The sequence below is a fragment of the Oenanthe melanoleuca genome, chromosome 4, assembly GCF_029582105.1.
Source record: "Oenanthe melanoleuca isolate GR-GAL-2019-014 chromosome 4, OMel1.0, whole genome shotgun sequence".
Lineage (NCBI taxonomy): Eukaryota > Metazoa > Chordata > Aves > Passeriformes > Muscicapidae > Oenanthe > Oenanthe melanoleuca.
This window is the reverse complement of record NC_079337.1, coordinates 44,159,387-44,176,283: the sequence shown is the minus strand read 5'-3', so window position 1 is coordinate 44,176,283 and position 16,897 is coordinate 44,159,387. Positions and strand designations below refer to the sequence as shown.

The 16,897-nt window shown below is 40.2% G+C and overlaps 1 protein-coding gene across 5 annotated transcripts in view; it reads right to left on the bottom strand.

Annotated features, from left to right (window-relative positions):
- LNX1 (ligand of numb-protein X 1) overlaps nt 1-16,897 on the bottom strand; it is a 106,894-nt gene that overhangs the window by 24,849 nt on the left and 65,148 nt on the right. For 4 of the 5 annotated variants that reach the window (XM_056490504.1, XM_056490501.1, XM_056490503.1 and 1 more), the window contains exons 3-5: nt 8,598-8,839; nt 6,864-7,019; nt 1,309-1,464 (exon numbers count right to left, since the gene is read on the bottom strand). In XM_056490504.1, the coding sequence (XP_056346479.1) occupies nt 1,309-1,464; nt 6,864-7,019; nt 8,598-8,839 (554 nt within the window). The remainder of the gene's footprint in view (nt 1-1,308; nt 1,465-6,863; nt 7,020-8,597; nt 8,840-16,897) is intronic. The other variant, XM_056490505.1, reaches the window with a different exon arrangement.

Here is a 16,897-nt window from a genome sequence, read left to right as displayed (position 1 = left end):
CAAATGAAAATCAGGATACCTAGATCTTCCCTGCATGCAAATAAATTGATATATATGTACATAGTGAAAACTACCAAATCAGTGCTATAATAGACCTACTTCTATTATAATGACTCACTTCACATCCTAACAAACTACGCTTTTTGACATTGATGTTCATTTTACCATAGCTCATTCTAAAAACCCTTCTAAAGGAATTATCCAATTGCATTCCTTGTCTGTGGAGAATTGCAGACTGAACAAACTATTGTCTCTCTCATGTTATTTTAACTTGAGCAAAATCAGGGCAAAGCGACAGTGAACAAGTCTCTACACTTGTACAAGACTTATCTACATCTTTACATAATTAGGTTTCTTTTAATTTAAATAATTATAAACATAATTATGTTTCTTTGCATTTTGAATAATGCTGTTTAACAAACCTGGTTTAAGTCTTGCAGTGATACTTGGCTGACTTTCAATATTACTTTATGCAGATTCTTTTAGAGGAATTTTTAATGTCTGATTTCCTTCTGAAATATGCAGTCTACAACAACCCAAATTTTTCAAAGACATTTTTCTTGCCACTCTGCAAGTCTCTAATGCTACTCTTTCATAGTTATCAGGCTGGACTGCCTCACTTCCTGTCTTCATTTGATTTGTGTTCTTTATCAAATATACATAATAAACATAAACATTTTCTCCTCAGATGGGTTAAGCAATCAAAATAACTGCTCTATGATCCATTAATTTCTGCTCTCTTCATTGAAGACTTGCCTCTTCTTTTCATCCCAGACTTCTACATGTCTGGGACATTTGTATTATCAACTGTCTAGGCAGCTGTAAATAAAAGTCCAATGTCTATTTTGATAAATTAACAGTAAGTGTGGCAATCTAAATATAAAACTTACACAAATACACTTTTTTTAAAGTAAGAAAATTCATAATTGGTTTTTCACCAAAAAGTCTGCATTCACTGTGCACAGTTTGATGAAAACTTACCATGCATATTTCAAGATGATGTCATGCCTAGAAAGCAATGTCTTCAAATTGAATTTTTAATGTATAGACCACACCCAGAAAAGGTAGACCCTGCTTCAGCACCTGGTTGTACACAATGACTGGAGCGTCAGGAGCTCAATTGAAGAAACTCTAACTGAGTTGAGGGCTTATACCTTTCATTTATATACATATATCTATATGTTCTCTTGTGAAGCTGGAATATCTTTTTCCACAGACTCCATTTTCCAGCCTTACACTCTTATTGAAAAGTCTCCATTTTCTTTGGTCAGGTTTTCCAAAGCAGGAAAACCCAGGAGTATTGCATACCTTTCTTTACCATTTTATATTTCCAGTCCTTAAATATCGAAGAGCTGCTGAATCTAGAAAGAAGGAAACTTTCTGTCTTGTTTTTGGTGATTCTTCCAGGTTTTCCCACAGAGTGTTGTGTTTTTGTCACGGGGAGTTGTATGGAGCATTCTGAATCTGTCAATATAATAAAATGTCACCTGCATTCAGAAAGATTGTGTGGAGTTTTTTTCTCAAGCAGTATTCTATTAAAGTTAATGTGTGCAATTTTATCTATATTTTCACACGTTACTTTATGGTAACAACATAGGAGTGACCAACTTTGCACAGTGAACTCCATTTATCTGGCACAATGTGGGCCACTGAGCACTTGTTGGTATAGTGGCCATGACAGAGTGTTACAAAATTTTAAGTATGCTTACTAGTTTTCCCCTATAGTTTATAATATTTAATGGTGGCATTCCTTCAGTGCTCAGGTTTCTGCTGAGTTCTGTGCATATCATGCTCCTTCCAACAGTGCTGCCATGAGGGTAGCTTCTGCATTCATTCCCAGGATTCAGTGTGACAATGTGCAACGTTTGCTGTGACTCTTGAGTCCAGATTAATCAAAGGTCACTGTAAACAAAACTTGTATCTGTGGTTGCAAGTCCTCATTTAGATCAGGCAGCCTGACTAATGTGCCAGCTCACCCCCACAAACAGGACCATCTGCAGGAACACACACTCATGCTTCCCAGCATCTGGACACCAGAATTTAAATTAAGCTTGTATAACCTAGTCTTGGAAAATTTATGTGTCTGTGAGTGTCACATGCCCTTGTGCTGGTGGGGAACTTTGTTCTGCAAATTTTCCTTCCCAATAGATTTTGATTTATCATGCCATTCTCCCAAAGGTTTGCCATCATTTTGATTTAATTCCTTCCATTAATTCTCCAGTGATGTCCAGTGGAGGGGCAGGTAGGTGGTGATGACAGTTCTCTTCTTGCTTCTGGACATTCCTCTCACCAAAGCAGTCCCAAAAGAACTGAAATGAAACTGCTGCTGAGTTGACTGTGTCTCTAAAGAATTGTGACTCTTGTTTGTTTACAGCAGGCAAATTTATCAGTCTGCAGTAGAGGAAATGCTACAGAGACAATCTCTTTCTTCGGGAAATTGCCTGGCTCGTAGTTCCAGAGCAGAGTACTTTGAACCAGTTCTGTAACAGATGTTTTGGGAAATCAGAATGGCAACTGGATCAAATCTGAGAAAAATACTGTGGTATTTCTGTGGGGTGCAGTCTTCCTGAGACAGAAGTTGGGCTGCACTGTCTTGTCCTGGGGCTGGATAAACCACTTTCTTTCTGCACACAGAGAGCCTTAATGCCATGAAAAGGTTGATACCATCTGTGTTTCACTTCTTTTTCTTCACATACTTTTCCAAACACTGAAGGATTTATAGTATCTGTCTGTCTGTCTATCTCTCTCTCTCTCTCTCTCTCTCTCTCAAAAATATAACAGAGTTCACACTGAACAGTCCAAGAGGTAAGCCTGTTCTGTGGTTCTGCCAGTACCTGCTGGGGCTGCCTTGGTCTTGACTGCTGCAAAGCAATAACAGATGGTAGAACCACATCCACTATGAGACTGAGTTTGACTTTGAAAAATGTTTGCCATCCTCAAGCAATCCTAAATTAAATTTCTTTTACAATGGCTTGACTGCAAAATGAAATCAATGCATGTTTTTGAAAGTCAAAAATACAGCTCTGTTACTCTACAACTGTATGGAAGTTTTTTTCAATTGTACCTGCAAATTCTTTGCTCGTAAAACATTGGCTGGTTTACAAATTGTATTTGTAGATCACTTTGAGTAAAGAGTATATGTATCTGTAGTCTTTCTTGGAATTGAATTTAAGGTGTAAAGCCAAACTAAGAGCACAGTGATACAAATAAGCATAGCAAAGCTGGAGCAGTGTTTGCTTGGAGATATTTTATCATTTAAGTAGATTGTCAAGGTCATTTACACTAGTAGATCTAGTCAGAAGATATTACATCTTAAATGCATCAGTGCCATAAGCATGTCCCTGTCACCTTCCCTCATATCTCAGAATGAAATTCTTTCTTTTAAACTTTCTAAACTTCTACTTCAGACCTAGAAAGCTATTTGTAGCTGCAAATGCTGTTAATGAATTGCTCTCAGATAAATATTACAAGCTTGAGTGCTGCCTACAGACAAATATTTCTTTGCATGGGATTTTACAAATGACAAAGTGTTAAAAATGAGAAAATCTTAACAGCTCCTTCCCTCAAATATTTTTTCATTAGTGTTTGTACTTTTCATTCACCTCTACCATTTTCTTTGGTTTGGACATTTAAAAATTCTCTACAGAAAATGCCACAAAAACCGAGAAACAAAGAAAGCCTGAATTGTCTAAATCCAAAATGAGCACACATAACATTGTTTAAACAAATCAAACCACAGGATATAAACATAAATAAGGAAGTAATCTCCATAGTTTGGGATAGCTACCAGCTCCAGGTATAAGATAGCATTAGACTGTAACTATTTATCTGCTGTAATTATAACAGAAACACATTTGATATTATACATTATATTTCACAATGTACCTGGGTGTCAAAGAATTTTCCGAAATCACTACTAGATTCAGCTTCAAGTCAAGAAGAATTTGAATGTTTTTTCTCCCTCATCAGAAACTATGATTTTGTCTTGTACCCTCCTAGTCATATTGCAACTGAGCACTGGCTCAACAAGCATAACAGCTTCAGATTAAAGGCACCTACACACTCTGCATGGAGAGTTGCTGATGGCTAATACTTGTTATGGTGTTCATTTTCAGAGCTCCTTTGTCCAAAATACATGCAAAACACAGATTAAACAGAGATATGTGAATTAAGATGGGGATATTCTGAAAATTGGAGTAAGATGAATTATACATTGAGCTTTGCCAGATGATCTACCACTCCTTTATCAAGAAGAGGTTATCAGAAGGAAGGGCTCATATCACTCCGTGCTCACTGTGAGGCTGGTATAGTCTCAGCTTTATTCTGCTCATGCACTGACTAAACCTGGTGAGGAAAGTGGTTACCAGAGAGTTGTTGAGGTGCTGTCTGATCTCCTGGGGCAATGGCTGAATTGTGTTCTCAGATGGTCCCAGACACAAACCTGTGAGATTTTGGGCAAAGCAGCAGCAGCTTTCCCACTGGATGTGGGGAATCTCTGAAGTCAGGAACCACCTCATTCACCCCCCCAGGAGCACCTCCATTCCCAGGAGACTGGCATGGCAATGGTGAGACAGACATGCAGGGCTCCCTTTTCTTCAATAAGCAAGACTTTTAGTGAGCATAGGACAGTGCATACTGCAGCTATCCCTAAAGACTGACCAAGAGCTCTAATCAGAATTCTAGCTGCAGACTGCTCAGAGCAGCTGAGGTTTAAAAAAAATAAATAAAAGAAGAAAACACACAGAGCTGGAGAAGAAGACCAGCTCCCAGCTGGCAGGATGATGACAACTGCTACAAAAAAAAAAGTGCTTTCATTTCTTCTTCCAAGAAGAAGCAAAGAAAGCATTTGAGTTGCTATACACAAAGCACCTGTTACAAAGGATTGCATAGAAATCTTTGTTCAAGTTGTATTTGTATTGCTTCAAGTTACTTGCTTGCATTTTTTTAAAGATCAAATTCCAGAACTGTGTAATCAAAATACATTCTTTGCAAATGTAATTAATAAAGTAATTTAGGTACCCAGCTTCTGTGATCTCATACTTAAGAGTAAGTGGTTATTAAGTGATTATATGCCTACCTGGTTTTTCCAGTGCAGCAGAATACATTTGGAAGTTTACAGGCATGCATGGTGCAGAGGAATGAAACCACAAGCAGAGCCAAGGAGAGAATGACAATCCTGATACTGTTAGAGGGGCCCTGGAGTGATTGCCATTATACATCCATTATGGAGATGTTAGGATGCTGGAAATGTAAAGGCCAGTGCCATCTTCACACCCTTCTGCCAACTTCTGCTAACATTTGGATTGCACTGAGCTACTGGATAGGTGCTGTTGACATCCAGATTATTCACACACTCTGCACATGAAGCCAATATTTCAGTGGAACTATTACTAATGTCAGCTATATGTCTAGGTAGGAAGTGGTCTGTATTTCATTCTGAAGAGATGTCTTTTGAAAAATATGAACTTGAGGCATGGAAACTTTCACTCATTCTAAAAAAAGGCAAGTTTTTGCTTGCAGTGGATTGAAGAGTTGCTGTGGAAAGAGAAATTTATCTGCCTGCTCAAACAGAGATATAAATAACTATATAAACAATATAAGCAAAATTTTACTTGGGAAAAAAATAAAATATTACTTTTAATAATAAAAAATATTTAAAATTATTAAAAATATAGTAAAATGATAATGATGTTTCCAAGTCAAGGAGTATATTCACATCCCTTTTATGGAAAAGGTTCATAATATTGAATTATCAGGGTTTTTTTCAGCTCTACCAGCAAGTATGTGAACTAGGAGAGTAAGTACCAGGAACACATTAACATAGTGAAACTCTCCTGAAGGAATAAGCAAATAAGGCAGAAGAATATTGAACATGGTTCTCTGATTCACCACTATTCACAATGGCATCACAATGACACCTGAAAGTAGCATTTGGCAGCCTTTTGTGCTTATTTTGTGTGTGTTTCAACAAGAACTTGAATACAGAGCAGAAGGAAGCTGGATATTTTGTATTCTTAAAGCCTGCATCCAGAACATTTGATCTGGGAAGAGACATGAGGTGCTGAGGCATCAGGCAAAGGAATAATAAGTTGAGTGAAGACCTTGATTAAGACATTGATTCCCACTCTATCATCACTTCCTCTTGATACATGAATGCCATTGTTGGTTTCTTAATTATGGTCCAAACTGATTAGTAACATTTGCCTATTGCTTTGAGAATGCCAAATGTTAAGTGTTACTACTTGCCAGACCCCTCATCCCTGACATGCATCAGACAAACTTGCCTCTCCCTGCTCTTTAAGAGCAGAGCATTCTTACCTCATCACCTGCCTGGTTGAGGTAATAAAGGAGCCCACAGAAATGCTGGAATAATTACAGTACTTTGCACTTTCATACCATCCTCCCACTGGGAATTTCCAGTGCTTCATAAACATTAGCCAAAACTCATTAAGTTATTCTAAAACATAATTATTGAGATCCATTTGCTTTAGAGGGACAGGCACATGCCAATGAAGAGACTTGGACAAAATTGCAGAGCAAATCAATGACAGCTCCTGTAATAGATCCCAGATACCCAGATCCCACATCCCATGGGCTAGATACTGGGCTGGCTGTAGCATGCAGGCTGTTACCAGAAAAGCACTACGTGAGGTCCCACACACCCCAGCAATATTCTTGCCTGCCAGTCAGTAACATCTTTTGAGAGAAGAAAATAAGGAAAGATTGCATTTTCTGGTTTGTTTGTTTTAATCACGCACAGCCCACCACATGAAAGGCACGTCAGTCATGGATATCCAGTTCCCACATGGATAGGGCCCCCCTACCCCATTTTAAGTGATAACACAAGATGAATAAAACATTACCTTCCTCTCCAGCAGCAGAGTTTCCAACTGCCTCCCTTTCCCGGTCAGTCTGGTTGGAAACAGCACTTCCACTTTTTGTCCTTCGAAGAACACTGAATGCTTTGTTTATTTTTTTAAAAGATCTGCTTCTTATAGTGGAACGTTCAAAGTGTCGAGCTGCAACAGCAGGAAAAAAACCAAATCAATACAGTTCAGCAGTTCTGGTCTAGAACCTCAGTGTTTCTGCAGCCCTTGGCATCTGATGGGATATAACACCGACATCAGGGCTGCCAGTACTTCACCTTTGCCACTGAGTCCTGTTGGTACTTCAAGGCTGCACCCATCTGAATCTGGGTACAATCACCCTACCTCAGTCCCACACCCTGGAATTGCCACCTTCCCATCTGTTTTGCCAGCCACATGGAGAAACCTCCTGTGAGTGTGGTAGCCTTGGAAAGAATAATCCTCCATCAAGACAGAATCAACAGAAATTCTGTGAAAAATGCGTATAAAAGGGAGAAGCACTGCCCTTCCCAAGCTATACATGTTGGACAAAAAAGCTGGAAGTATTAAAAACTCGTCTTGAAAAAATCCCCACTACTGCTGCCTCAAAACCTTGCAATGCTTCTAAAGCCACCAATGGTTGCCAGCTATTTAATGTCAAAAAATGCAAATATTATCAGGTGGGAGGGATCAAAAAGTCACATATTCTGACTTAAGTAGGGAAATACAAAGAAAAGTCATAATACTTTCAAAACATGTCACTCTTTTCCATCCTGCTAAAGATATCTTCATGTCTTTTGCTGTTCTGTCTGTTCCAGCTCTGCATGCTAGCCAAATACCGTAATCTAATAATACAACATTCCCTCAAACCAGACTGTGGCCTCTACACACAATAAAACTGACAGAATTTATTGAGACTCTGGTGCTCTCTTCTTGCACCCTTCCTTTCTTCACCTCTCCAAACTCTGGCACAATAAAAGGATAATGTTTCTCATTTTCTAGACTTTCTTCATCCCTTCATCCATTTTCCCAACACGCAACTGGTGACACGCAAGGTGGGCTTTCCATGGTGGGCTTCCCATTTTAGCTTCAGAATCCTCAATTACATGCTTTGAACTCACTGTTAACACTTCTGACTCTGGCTTTGGCCAGGCCATGTTTTTCAAACATGACACTTATCAGAGACAGGGGCAGTGTTACAAGGTGACAGATCAAGGCAAAGTTTCTGGATGCAGCTTGTCCCTGACTGTTGTTATTTCAGCAGGACCAGGAAGTTAGCAGGTGTCCCTCAAGCTTCTCAGGCAATTATTTAGGGTTTTTTCCTGGAAATACTTGACAAATGTGAAACATGGCTCCCAACAAGATTTTGGGTAGGTGCCCATGTCTGTGGGGGTACTTAGACCCCCAAGATTTAGTGGAGACACGTTACCCAGCTACACCACCCCCCCAGCCCATCACACATAACATTTAATCTTCCAACTGAGCTGATTTACCTAAATAACTTTTTTAAAGATTTGCAGTTTACATGTGTACACTAGTCCATCTTCAGCTTGATGCTGCCCCTGGCCAAGTCTTTTGTTTTCACCTCAAATCTATTGGATCACTAAACCATGTAAAATAAAAGCTTTCACTTCACCCACCCCTTTTTACTTTTTTAAATTTTTTTTTAATCCTCCAGTGACATATATTGAACAGAAAAATGAGTGTTGCAAGGCGCTCCCAGGCTCTGAAGGCGCCACTTTTGGCTCTTACTTCTGCTGCGGTTGCTGCGGTGCAGGTCTCCGGGGCTGCTCCCCAGCTGGCTGTCCTCTGAGGTGGGGCTGAAGGCCGGGTTCACCAGCCCTGGCTCGTCTGTCATTAAGGCGATGGCCGCAGCTGCTGAGAGCTCAGGGCCCAGGGAAGCTACTGCTAAGCTGGAGCCGTGGTCTGGAGAGCAGTCCTGGGAACGCCTCTTCCGCTCCTTGGTAAGGCCATAGTGGGATGCTCCTTTACATCTAAGGAGAAACGAGGGAAAGACAGACATGATAGCAAGTTGTGTTTAAATGCTGTGTACTTATGGAAATGATCTGATTCCAAGGAACCATTTGGATCTGTGATGATCGTGGTGACCAGTGAAATATGGATGATTAACAAGAGGGAAAAATGCCAGTGTGTGCTTCAAAGGAGCTGAGTTACCACCTTACAAGGGAAGAGTACTGCTGCTCAAGGAAAAATAGAGAGCCTCAGCCTTGTGTGTAGTCTTAGTGTATAAATAGTTACTGTGGATGCAAGAGGACAAGAATAGTAGGTAATTAATTAAGCCTGAGACTACAATCTGTAATTTCCTACTTGCCTCTGATTGATGAAGGAGAGCAGGGTGAGGCCTGACAGTTTCTCTGGGTCTGCTAGTGAAATAAAAGGCACCTTACCTAGTCCTGCTTCCTGAAAACACTCCCAGCCACCAAGGCGGCCACATGTGGAGCACGGCACTGTGTCTGTAGAGACCAGAGCAAACAATAAAGGGAGGGCTGCAGGTGGGAGCTGACCACCTGGGGGCTGCAGAAATCCAGGCCCCCATGGTGCCTGTACAGACCATTCACTACCTGATCTGCATCTGATGAACTGTTTTCAAATTCAGCCACAGAGATGAATTCCCAACTCTGCTACTCCAGCTCAGTTGAGACACTAAAACAGGCAGGTCATTGCCTTGACAGAAGAGGTACAAATGGGAGTAGGAGGTCCCACTGTCCCTGCAGCCTCACCAGAGTCAAGGAGGGAGTGCAGAGTTCCCACCAAGGGGCTGGGACCAGGTCCTCGGGCCAGCCTGGGGACTGCAAGGCAGGCTCTAAACTACTACTGGAGGAAAATGCTCTGTTTCTAGTGGAGAAACACCTGTTCCAAAAAGCGCTGAAGACACAGCATTATGAGGGGCAAATTACAACCTGCTTTGAAACAAACTTAGTTATACTTCCAACTATCTTCTCTAGATTCATCATAGACAGCAAAAGCAGGACCATGCATGCCATTTCTTTTTTAGGACTCATGAAAGTCACTTGAGTGAAATGAAACGTCAGTATTCAATTAAAACTATAAAATAACTGAAAAGACAGAGTGACCAAAGACACAGCACCTGTGACTTCACCAGCACCACTTCTGCCCGCTGCCCACCCACTAGAGCCACATTCAGTGCATTAAAAAAAGAATCTGCCTTTTAATCATAATCTAATGAGCTTGGCCTACTTTCAGCTACTATTATCCCTTCCTTCATAGCGAAATCTAACTGATGACTTTCATGAAAGTGCCTTGTAGGACAAACTCACAGAAATAGCAGCAGAAACCCTTAGGGATAGAAAGCTCTTCGTAATATATGGCATGCACAAAAGGCAATGCATAATACATAGAGTACACAATGCTAGTGGGTTAAGTGTCAAGAAAAGTAGTACACTAAGCAGAAGACTTGGAAGAGAAATTATTATGGAAGCAGCTCCTGAGACAGAAAGATGATATGAGGAGATATCATAGAGTTTTCTGTATCAGCTTCAAAGCAGCAGTTTAATTTCTCTCATGGTACTGACTTTTGGTGAGACAATTGAATTAAAAACTTTTTTTGTCACTAGGTTATGGTTTGCCATAATTTACCTCATGCTGCTTCTGACAACTTTTATCTGAAAGAGGGGAAAAATACCCAAACTAAACTCTGTCATATTGATGCAACTGTGTAAGGGTTATCTATACGCTTTAAGTCTTGGATAGGAATGGCTGTAACAGAAGTTATTTCTGAAACTTTTTGCAAGCAAAATGAGGCACCTCAGAAGAAAATACTCTTATGGAAGAGAAGGTTGGTCAACTACCTCAAAAGACCAATGAAAAGCTATTTGAGGCTTGCCCATTGCACGGCAAGACTGCAAAAGTAATTATGTAAAGAAAGGAAGACCTCTCCTGCCTCCATGGCAGCAGGTATTCTTCTAATTCTTTCCAGATTTTCTCACTGCCCCAGGACTCAAACCATGGCAGGATGCTCTCCTTTAGATTTCATGGGAAGCAGAAGCACAAAGGCCTTTCCCTCTTGCTACTTACCTAAACTTCTTTGACACAGTGTTTTGGAAATCCATCCTTGACATCTCCCTCTTGCAGTAAAGCCACATTTGTTCATCCAACCTATGAATGCTTGACAAAATAGTTTAAAAACAGTCTAAAAACCCAACACAAAGAAGTGGCTTTGGGCTGTTTGCTGTTCTCAGAAGACAGTCTCTGCTTTACAACAATCTTGCAAAGATTCAGAATATGATAAGAGATATTCCTCCTCCTCATTTTATTTCATTTGCCTGTGTTTTTTCCACATCACCAAAGTTTCAGTGGCTGATAATAGAATGTCAGCCTTGTGAGTGGGTTCTCAAATGCAGACGATTTTTTTTATTTCATAGGTTCTGTGAAGATCAGTATGAAGATCAGAAGTGGCTCTGCCCAAAGATTCCTAGCTATTTGGATTCAATCACTGCCTGGCACCCATCTGCAGTTTGCTGCTACAGCCTTCCCTTTCTGTAGAAATCCTCACTTGCTGCTGCTGGCTGCACTGCAGACACACAGTCAACAGCTTCATTCCAACAGCAATGAACAGAAGACAGCTACTTTGAATGTAGAGAGGACTGACACAGTTTAAGATGTGGCTTATTGAAGAAGACAAGTTGTCATGATACAAAGCACAAAGCATATCTTTCTAGCTCTGCCAGAAATAGTTAAAGAAGAACCAGAGCTCTTCAAGTATGATCACTGAAGCTATTTCTTAAATAATTGTGGCAGGCATAAATGAACACAAATCAAGCCCTCTCTTCAGATTAACACAGTGTCCTTGAAGAAGAAAAAAAAAGTCCCAAGACCTCAAACTTGTAATAAAATTTGCAACAGAATCTCTTCACTTTCATTGTTTTGCTTGTGCTGACACTGCTGTGATAACAGAAAACAGAAGAGATGACTGTCTAAGTGGAATCATATTTATGGTGTCTAAGCTACATTTTTCCATATGGTTGGATTTGGCTTCCAGAAAAGAGAGTAACATAAAACAGCTACATGCCAGTAGTAATTAGCTCTCTCATTGTGAGTATTAATCACAATGCCTGATTTGCAGCTGGAAGAGTGGGATACCTGATTAGCATAGCCAGTCAGAAAGTGAACTCAACACTGTCTGCAGGCCAAGGTGAACTACAGATTTATGTTCCTTCTCAGTTGTGCTGGACAGCGAGTACATCCGTGCAGCCGTACGATACTGAAACAATTGGAAGGCCAAACCCCAGAGAGATAAACAGACATGAATAATGGGTGTTATACAGGTCATGCCATTAAAGTAGTGTCACTAGGTGCATACAGGAAACTAAGAAAATAGTTTCTTCTGTTTGCACAGCCTGTTTTAGAAAGCAGATATCTGCCGTCTGAAATTCAGGCTGTATGAGCTAAATGCTGGGTGATATGAGAGCAGTGGTTGCTGCTGAAATTTCACCCAGGGCTGCAATTCTGGCTGGTATCAACACTAGCAGCTACAAGGCAATCTTTGCCCTGCACCCTGTTCCACACTTGAGAGAGACTGCACTCCAGGCTTCAGGAGCAGCACACTCCAAGAGCCAGAGCAAGGAGATTCAAAACCCTGTGACTGCCTTAACTCGGTCCTACCATTTGTAAAAACAACCTTCAGTTAAACTCAAGGCCAAAGGAAACAAATCCACATCATTTGAAATTCAAATTAAAACAGTTTGAAAAGAGAGTTCTTGCAGCATCCCTGACTTGCACAGCAAAGGAGGAACTGAAACTAAGATTGACCTCAAGGATTTCAATTACCCATGCTGACATAGGGAAAAAATGTAAAGCCAAAACATAAGCAAGGACAACTGCATGGATTTTTTTTTTCACCTCTCTCTTCTAGTGATCTAAATAAAACAATTCCACAGGCAAAACTAATATGTATACATTTGCCCATGGCAGGAAGACTGGAACTAGATGATCTTTATGGTTACTTGCAACACAAACCATTCTATCATTCTATGATTTATAATGCATGTGTTCTTAAAAATGCCCTGCCTTCTTTGTCACTTCACAATCTCTGTCTTGGCATGGGAAAAAAGTGAATCTGAAGAGTCACAGTGGTTGTGACCCAGGCCTGACACAAATAAACAGAGCAGGAACCCTCCCCTGCCCAGTTCCAGTAGTGTTTTCTCAACCTTATTTCCAATACCATTCATATTTTGGAGCTGTTTTGCTTTAGTGCAGAAGCAGCAGACACATTGTCAGAATGCAATTAAGAGTAATGTACACAAAGCATTTAAGATTGCCCATCATAAGAAAATAATGCATAATGGGCTGTCATTGCTGTTCCAAAGCTAAACTCTGATTAGGCTAGACAACTGTGTTTCAGCTATGGTCTCATTGCAAGCAGCCTCATCCCTGCGTAATTTGGTCTTGACACAAGATGAGGTCCAAAGTATCAGCAGAGTGTATCATACCCCTGTTACACAAACTCCCTGTAAGCTCTAGCAACTAATCCAGTGGAAAGGATGATAGAGAAACCAAAGCTGACCAACACGGAATATCCTAGATAACCTGGTGCTGATAACCTCTCTTGTGAGAGGTTCCTGCTGTGCCTGGGAAGAAAGGAGAGATGGGGTTTAATTGGAGAGGCTGACTCACAAGAAGGTGTTGACAATTCCTGCCTCATAGGAACCATTCACACCATGTGTGCATTAGCAGTAACAGTAGCCCAAACATAACCCAAACACCAACCACATGGATTTCAGGCCAAACACTTAAACTCTAAAGTTTTCTGAAACTCCATCACAAGGTAGTGAAGTGACTTGATTAGTTCTTAGACAGGGCTAACATCAACTCTTCTGACCTCACTTTTGCCAACAGTGCACCAAGAAATGGAGTCAAACATAAAAAAGAAGCAAGGCACCTGGAACTCCCAAGGAACCAAGGCACCAAGGAACTCCCACTATATCCCATGTTACACATAAAAGCTAAAATGCAGCAAATACATGATCTCCCATCCAGTCCAACTGTACTGGTGCTTAAGAGATGAGAGGCATCAATATCATTTGCAGTGAAGGTGACCACTGCCCTGCTGTTCTTTGAACCTGATGACATTGTAACATCCTTGCTCAGAAAACTTGCTTCTGTGAATCCTGGTCCTATGCACAAAATTTCTCTTTTTCTCTTTTTTTGCTGTATAGGGAAATCAATCCTGGAACAGAGCACTTCACAGAAATTATTTTTCCCTGGTAATTCTGAGTTCCTGCAAGGATTAATTATTGTGTGAATGTTGCATATGGGAAAAAGCTTCATAAGTACCTGATTTTTTTAAATGTGTGTATCTTTTCTGCTTTTTATAAAGAACTGTCAAGAATAACCCTGAAGCTACTGCAATCATCAGTGATGGCTAGGAAGGTCCTGCCTACATTAAACCTTACTCAATATTGATAAAGAAGGGAACGAGCCATATAAAAAGCAAAGCTTAAACTTCTGGATTACGGTTTCCAGTGAACATTTGCTGAAAGACAGGCTGCAAAACCCATATCTAAGCAGGCAACTAGAAACAGGCTGATCTGCACCTGCACTTGAATTTCATAATGCCAGCAATATTTCCAGGTGCTTGCCGCTGCTGTTCTGTGCACTCTGTACTCTGGCATTGATGCACTTGGGTATCTTCTCCCTGATGATCTCTCATCTTGTTTGGGGGGAAAAGATGCATATTTTTCACTTAAGTGAGAAATTGTCCAAACTACTACTGCTCTTTCACTTCAATAACCCTGTAAACAAAAGCCTTTTAGAGGGCAGCTTCCTGACACCTGGGGCATCAGGGCTGGCTGGGAGGGCAGCATGGGCCTGTAGCATGATCCCTGCTGCCCCTGGAGGGCTGAGGATCAGCAATTTCTTCCTACAGTTCCATAAACACTGCTCTTCTCGATGTCAGCACAGAGGTAGCTGTGATAGAAGTGAAGATGAGGCAAATGGCTTCTCTGTCTAGCTGTCAGTGAGATTTTCTCATGTTATTTGCTCTCTATTGTCAGCCAGAGGCCCTTGCTATAGAAAAAGCATGTAATAGATTTAGTGGCTCTGTATTTCTGCAGTCTCTAAATATTTATAAAGGTCTTCATAACATTTATTGTTTTAAGCTAAAGTTATTTAGCTTAAATACTTTCCCACAAGATAGGAATTTATCTGTTTCAGTTTAATTTCTGCATATTCCTGATATGGTTTCCTAAGGGTTTTTTCCACACTTTTTGTAGTAATGAAGACATCACAATTCAATAAATTCTGGAAAACTACCTTACTAGCAAAGCTTAAAATTGTGCTTTGTCCTATCTATAAAGATCTGACCCCAGGGAAGCACTGTCATTTTCACAATGCTTTTGCACTAAGGTGCTGTCAAACAAAATATGTATGTGCAGACTTGGTGTCAGACATAAACTGAACAAGCATTCAATGAAAAACAAATCCTATTTCATATTTGACTGCTCATACAGAAAAAAAGGGGAGAATCTCCATATTTCCTACTAGTTTTCAGGAGAGTTGAAAGAAATTGGAACACATTTTTAATCTTAAATATAATGTAGAGCTTCAATTTCATGTGCGTGCTAGCAAAGTATCATCTAACATGAGGTCGTGTTTAAGATTTTTTTCCCCCTTCTCTTTAAAAGTCAGAAAGTTGTATTTCAACCATCATCTTGAGCTTCTATTATGAAATCTTTTAAAAGGCCCATTAGCATCTATCATGGGAACAGGACATTGGAAGAAATCGGAAAACTATATTAGTTGCCTGAAATTGCAGGCAAAAATCACGGCTGGAATTATTGTGCAATGATCCCAGTTATTATTGGGACTAAGTACAAATTGTTCGTTCAGATCATGTTCTCTTTCTCTCCTGACACTTCTTTCAGATCATTATGTTGTCACTGATGATTTTGAAACTACAACTGTACTGACTTTTGTTCAAGGTGGGATTATCATTTCACCTTCTAGTCTTAAAGCAATCCAGCAAATTTCAGCTGTTTTACATATAGGAGAATGGAGCTGTAAATTGCTAGAGAGAGCTCAGATGGGCAAGATGGCACCTAGGCTGGAAAATCAACTTTCTTTACAGGTTAGCACATCTTGGTTTTGCTTAACATAACTACTTATTTGGAGAAGCCAATATTCACAATTGACTTGTGAATGTTGCTTTTGCTTCACCTTCTATGCCCCTTTCCCCTGTGTTCATGTCACAAATGCTCTGAGAACACACAAAGGCATCAGCAGACTGTTCTCACTGCTCACATAAGGTATAGTCTAGTTGCTTCTAGAGCCTGTACCTTTTCCAATACTGCTTTAAATGTAATGCTTGTAGAGCACAAGTAGACATGGAGCTACAAAACTGATGAGTTAAGCAGGGTAGAAGACCACAGTCAGTCTATTATTCACTATTTTCTCCTAGATTACAAACAAACAAATTTGCCTATGTTACTCCTAAACAAACGTTTGTCATCACAGAGAAGATACTGGCCAGATGTACAGTACCAGAGTGATCTTGTGTGATACAAAAAAACAGCAGCATTTATTTATGCTGAACTTAATTAAAGACTGAAGCTCCCAAAGAATGATCTACATATCTCATGCAATCTACTCACACCAGCTGACACAAGCAAGGAAAACAGAGGTAGCCCACTATCTCTAATTCCTGGTAGGTGCTCAGGTACTGACACAGCAAGGAACCTATGAGTACTTGGTTAGGAGATTCAGAGCAAAATAAGAGAGAAAAACAAGACACATGGGACTAGCAGTTTTGAGCTGGTGAGAGCCCATAAACCTTGCTGATGGCTTGAAATACTTACAGTGTTCAACAAATAATACATGATTTAAACCAACTAATCCTGTCCAAGTGCTGTATTAAAGTACTGAAGTACTAAAAACTCCTCTTGACTTCAGCAGAAGTGGAGCTTGATGAAAACTTGACCAAGAGCTTTCATCACCTTTCAGAATTGTATCATTACCTATAAAATGTACTTAAAAGATTCAGCTTTTACCACTTAAAGAAGAGTCAAACATAAAAC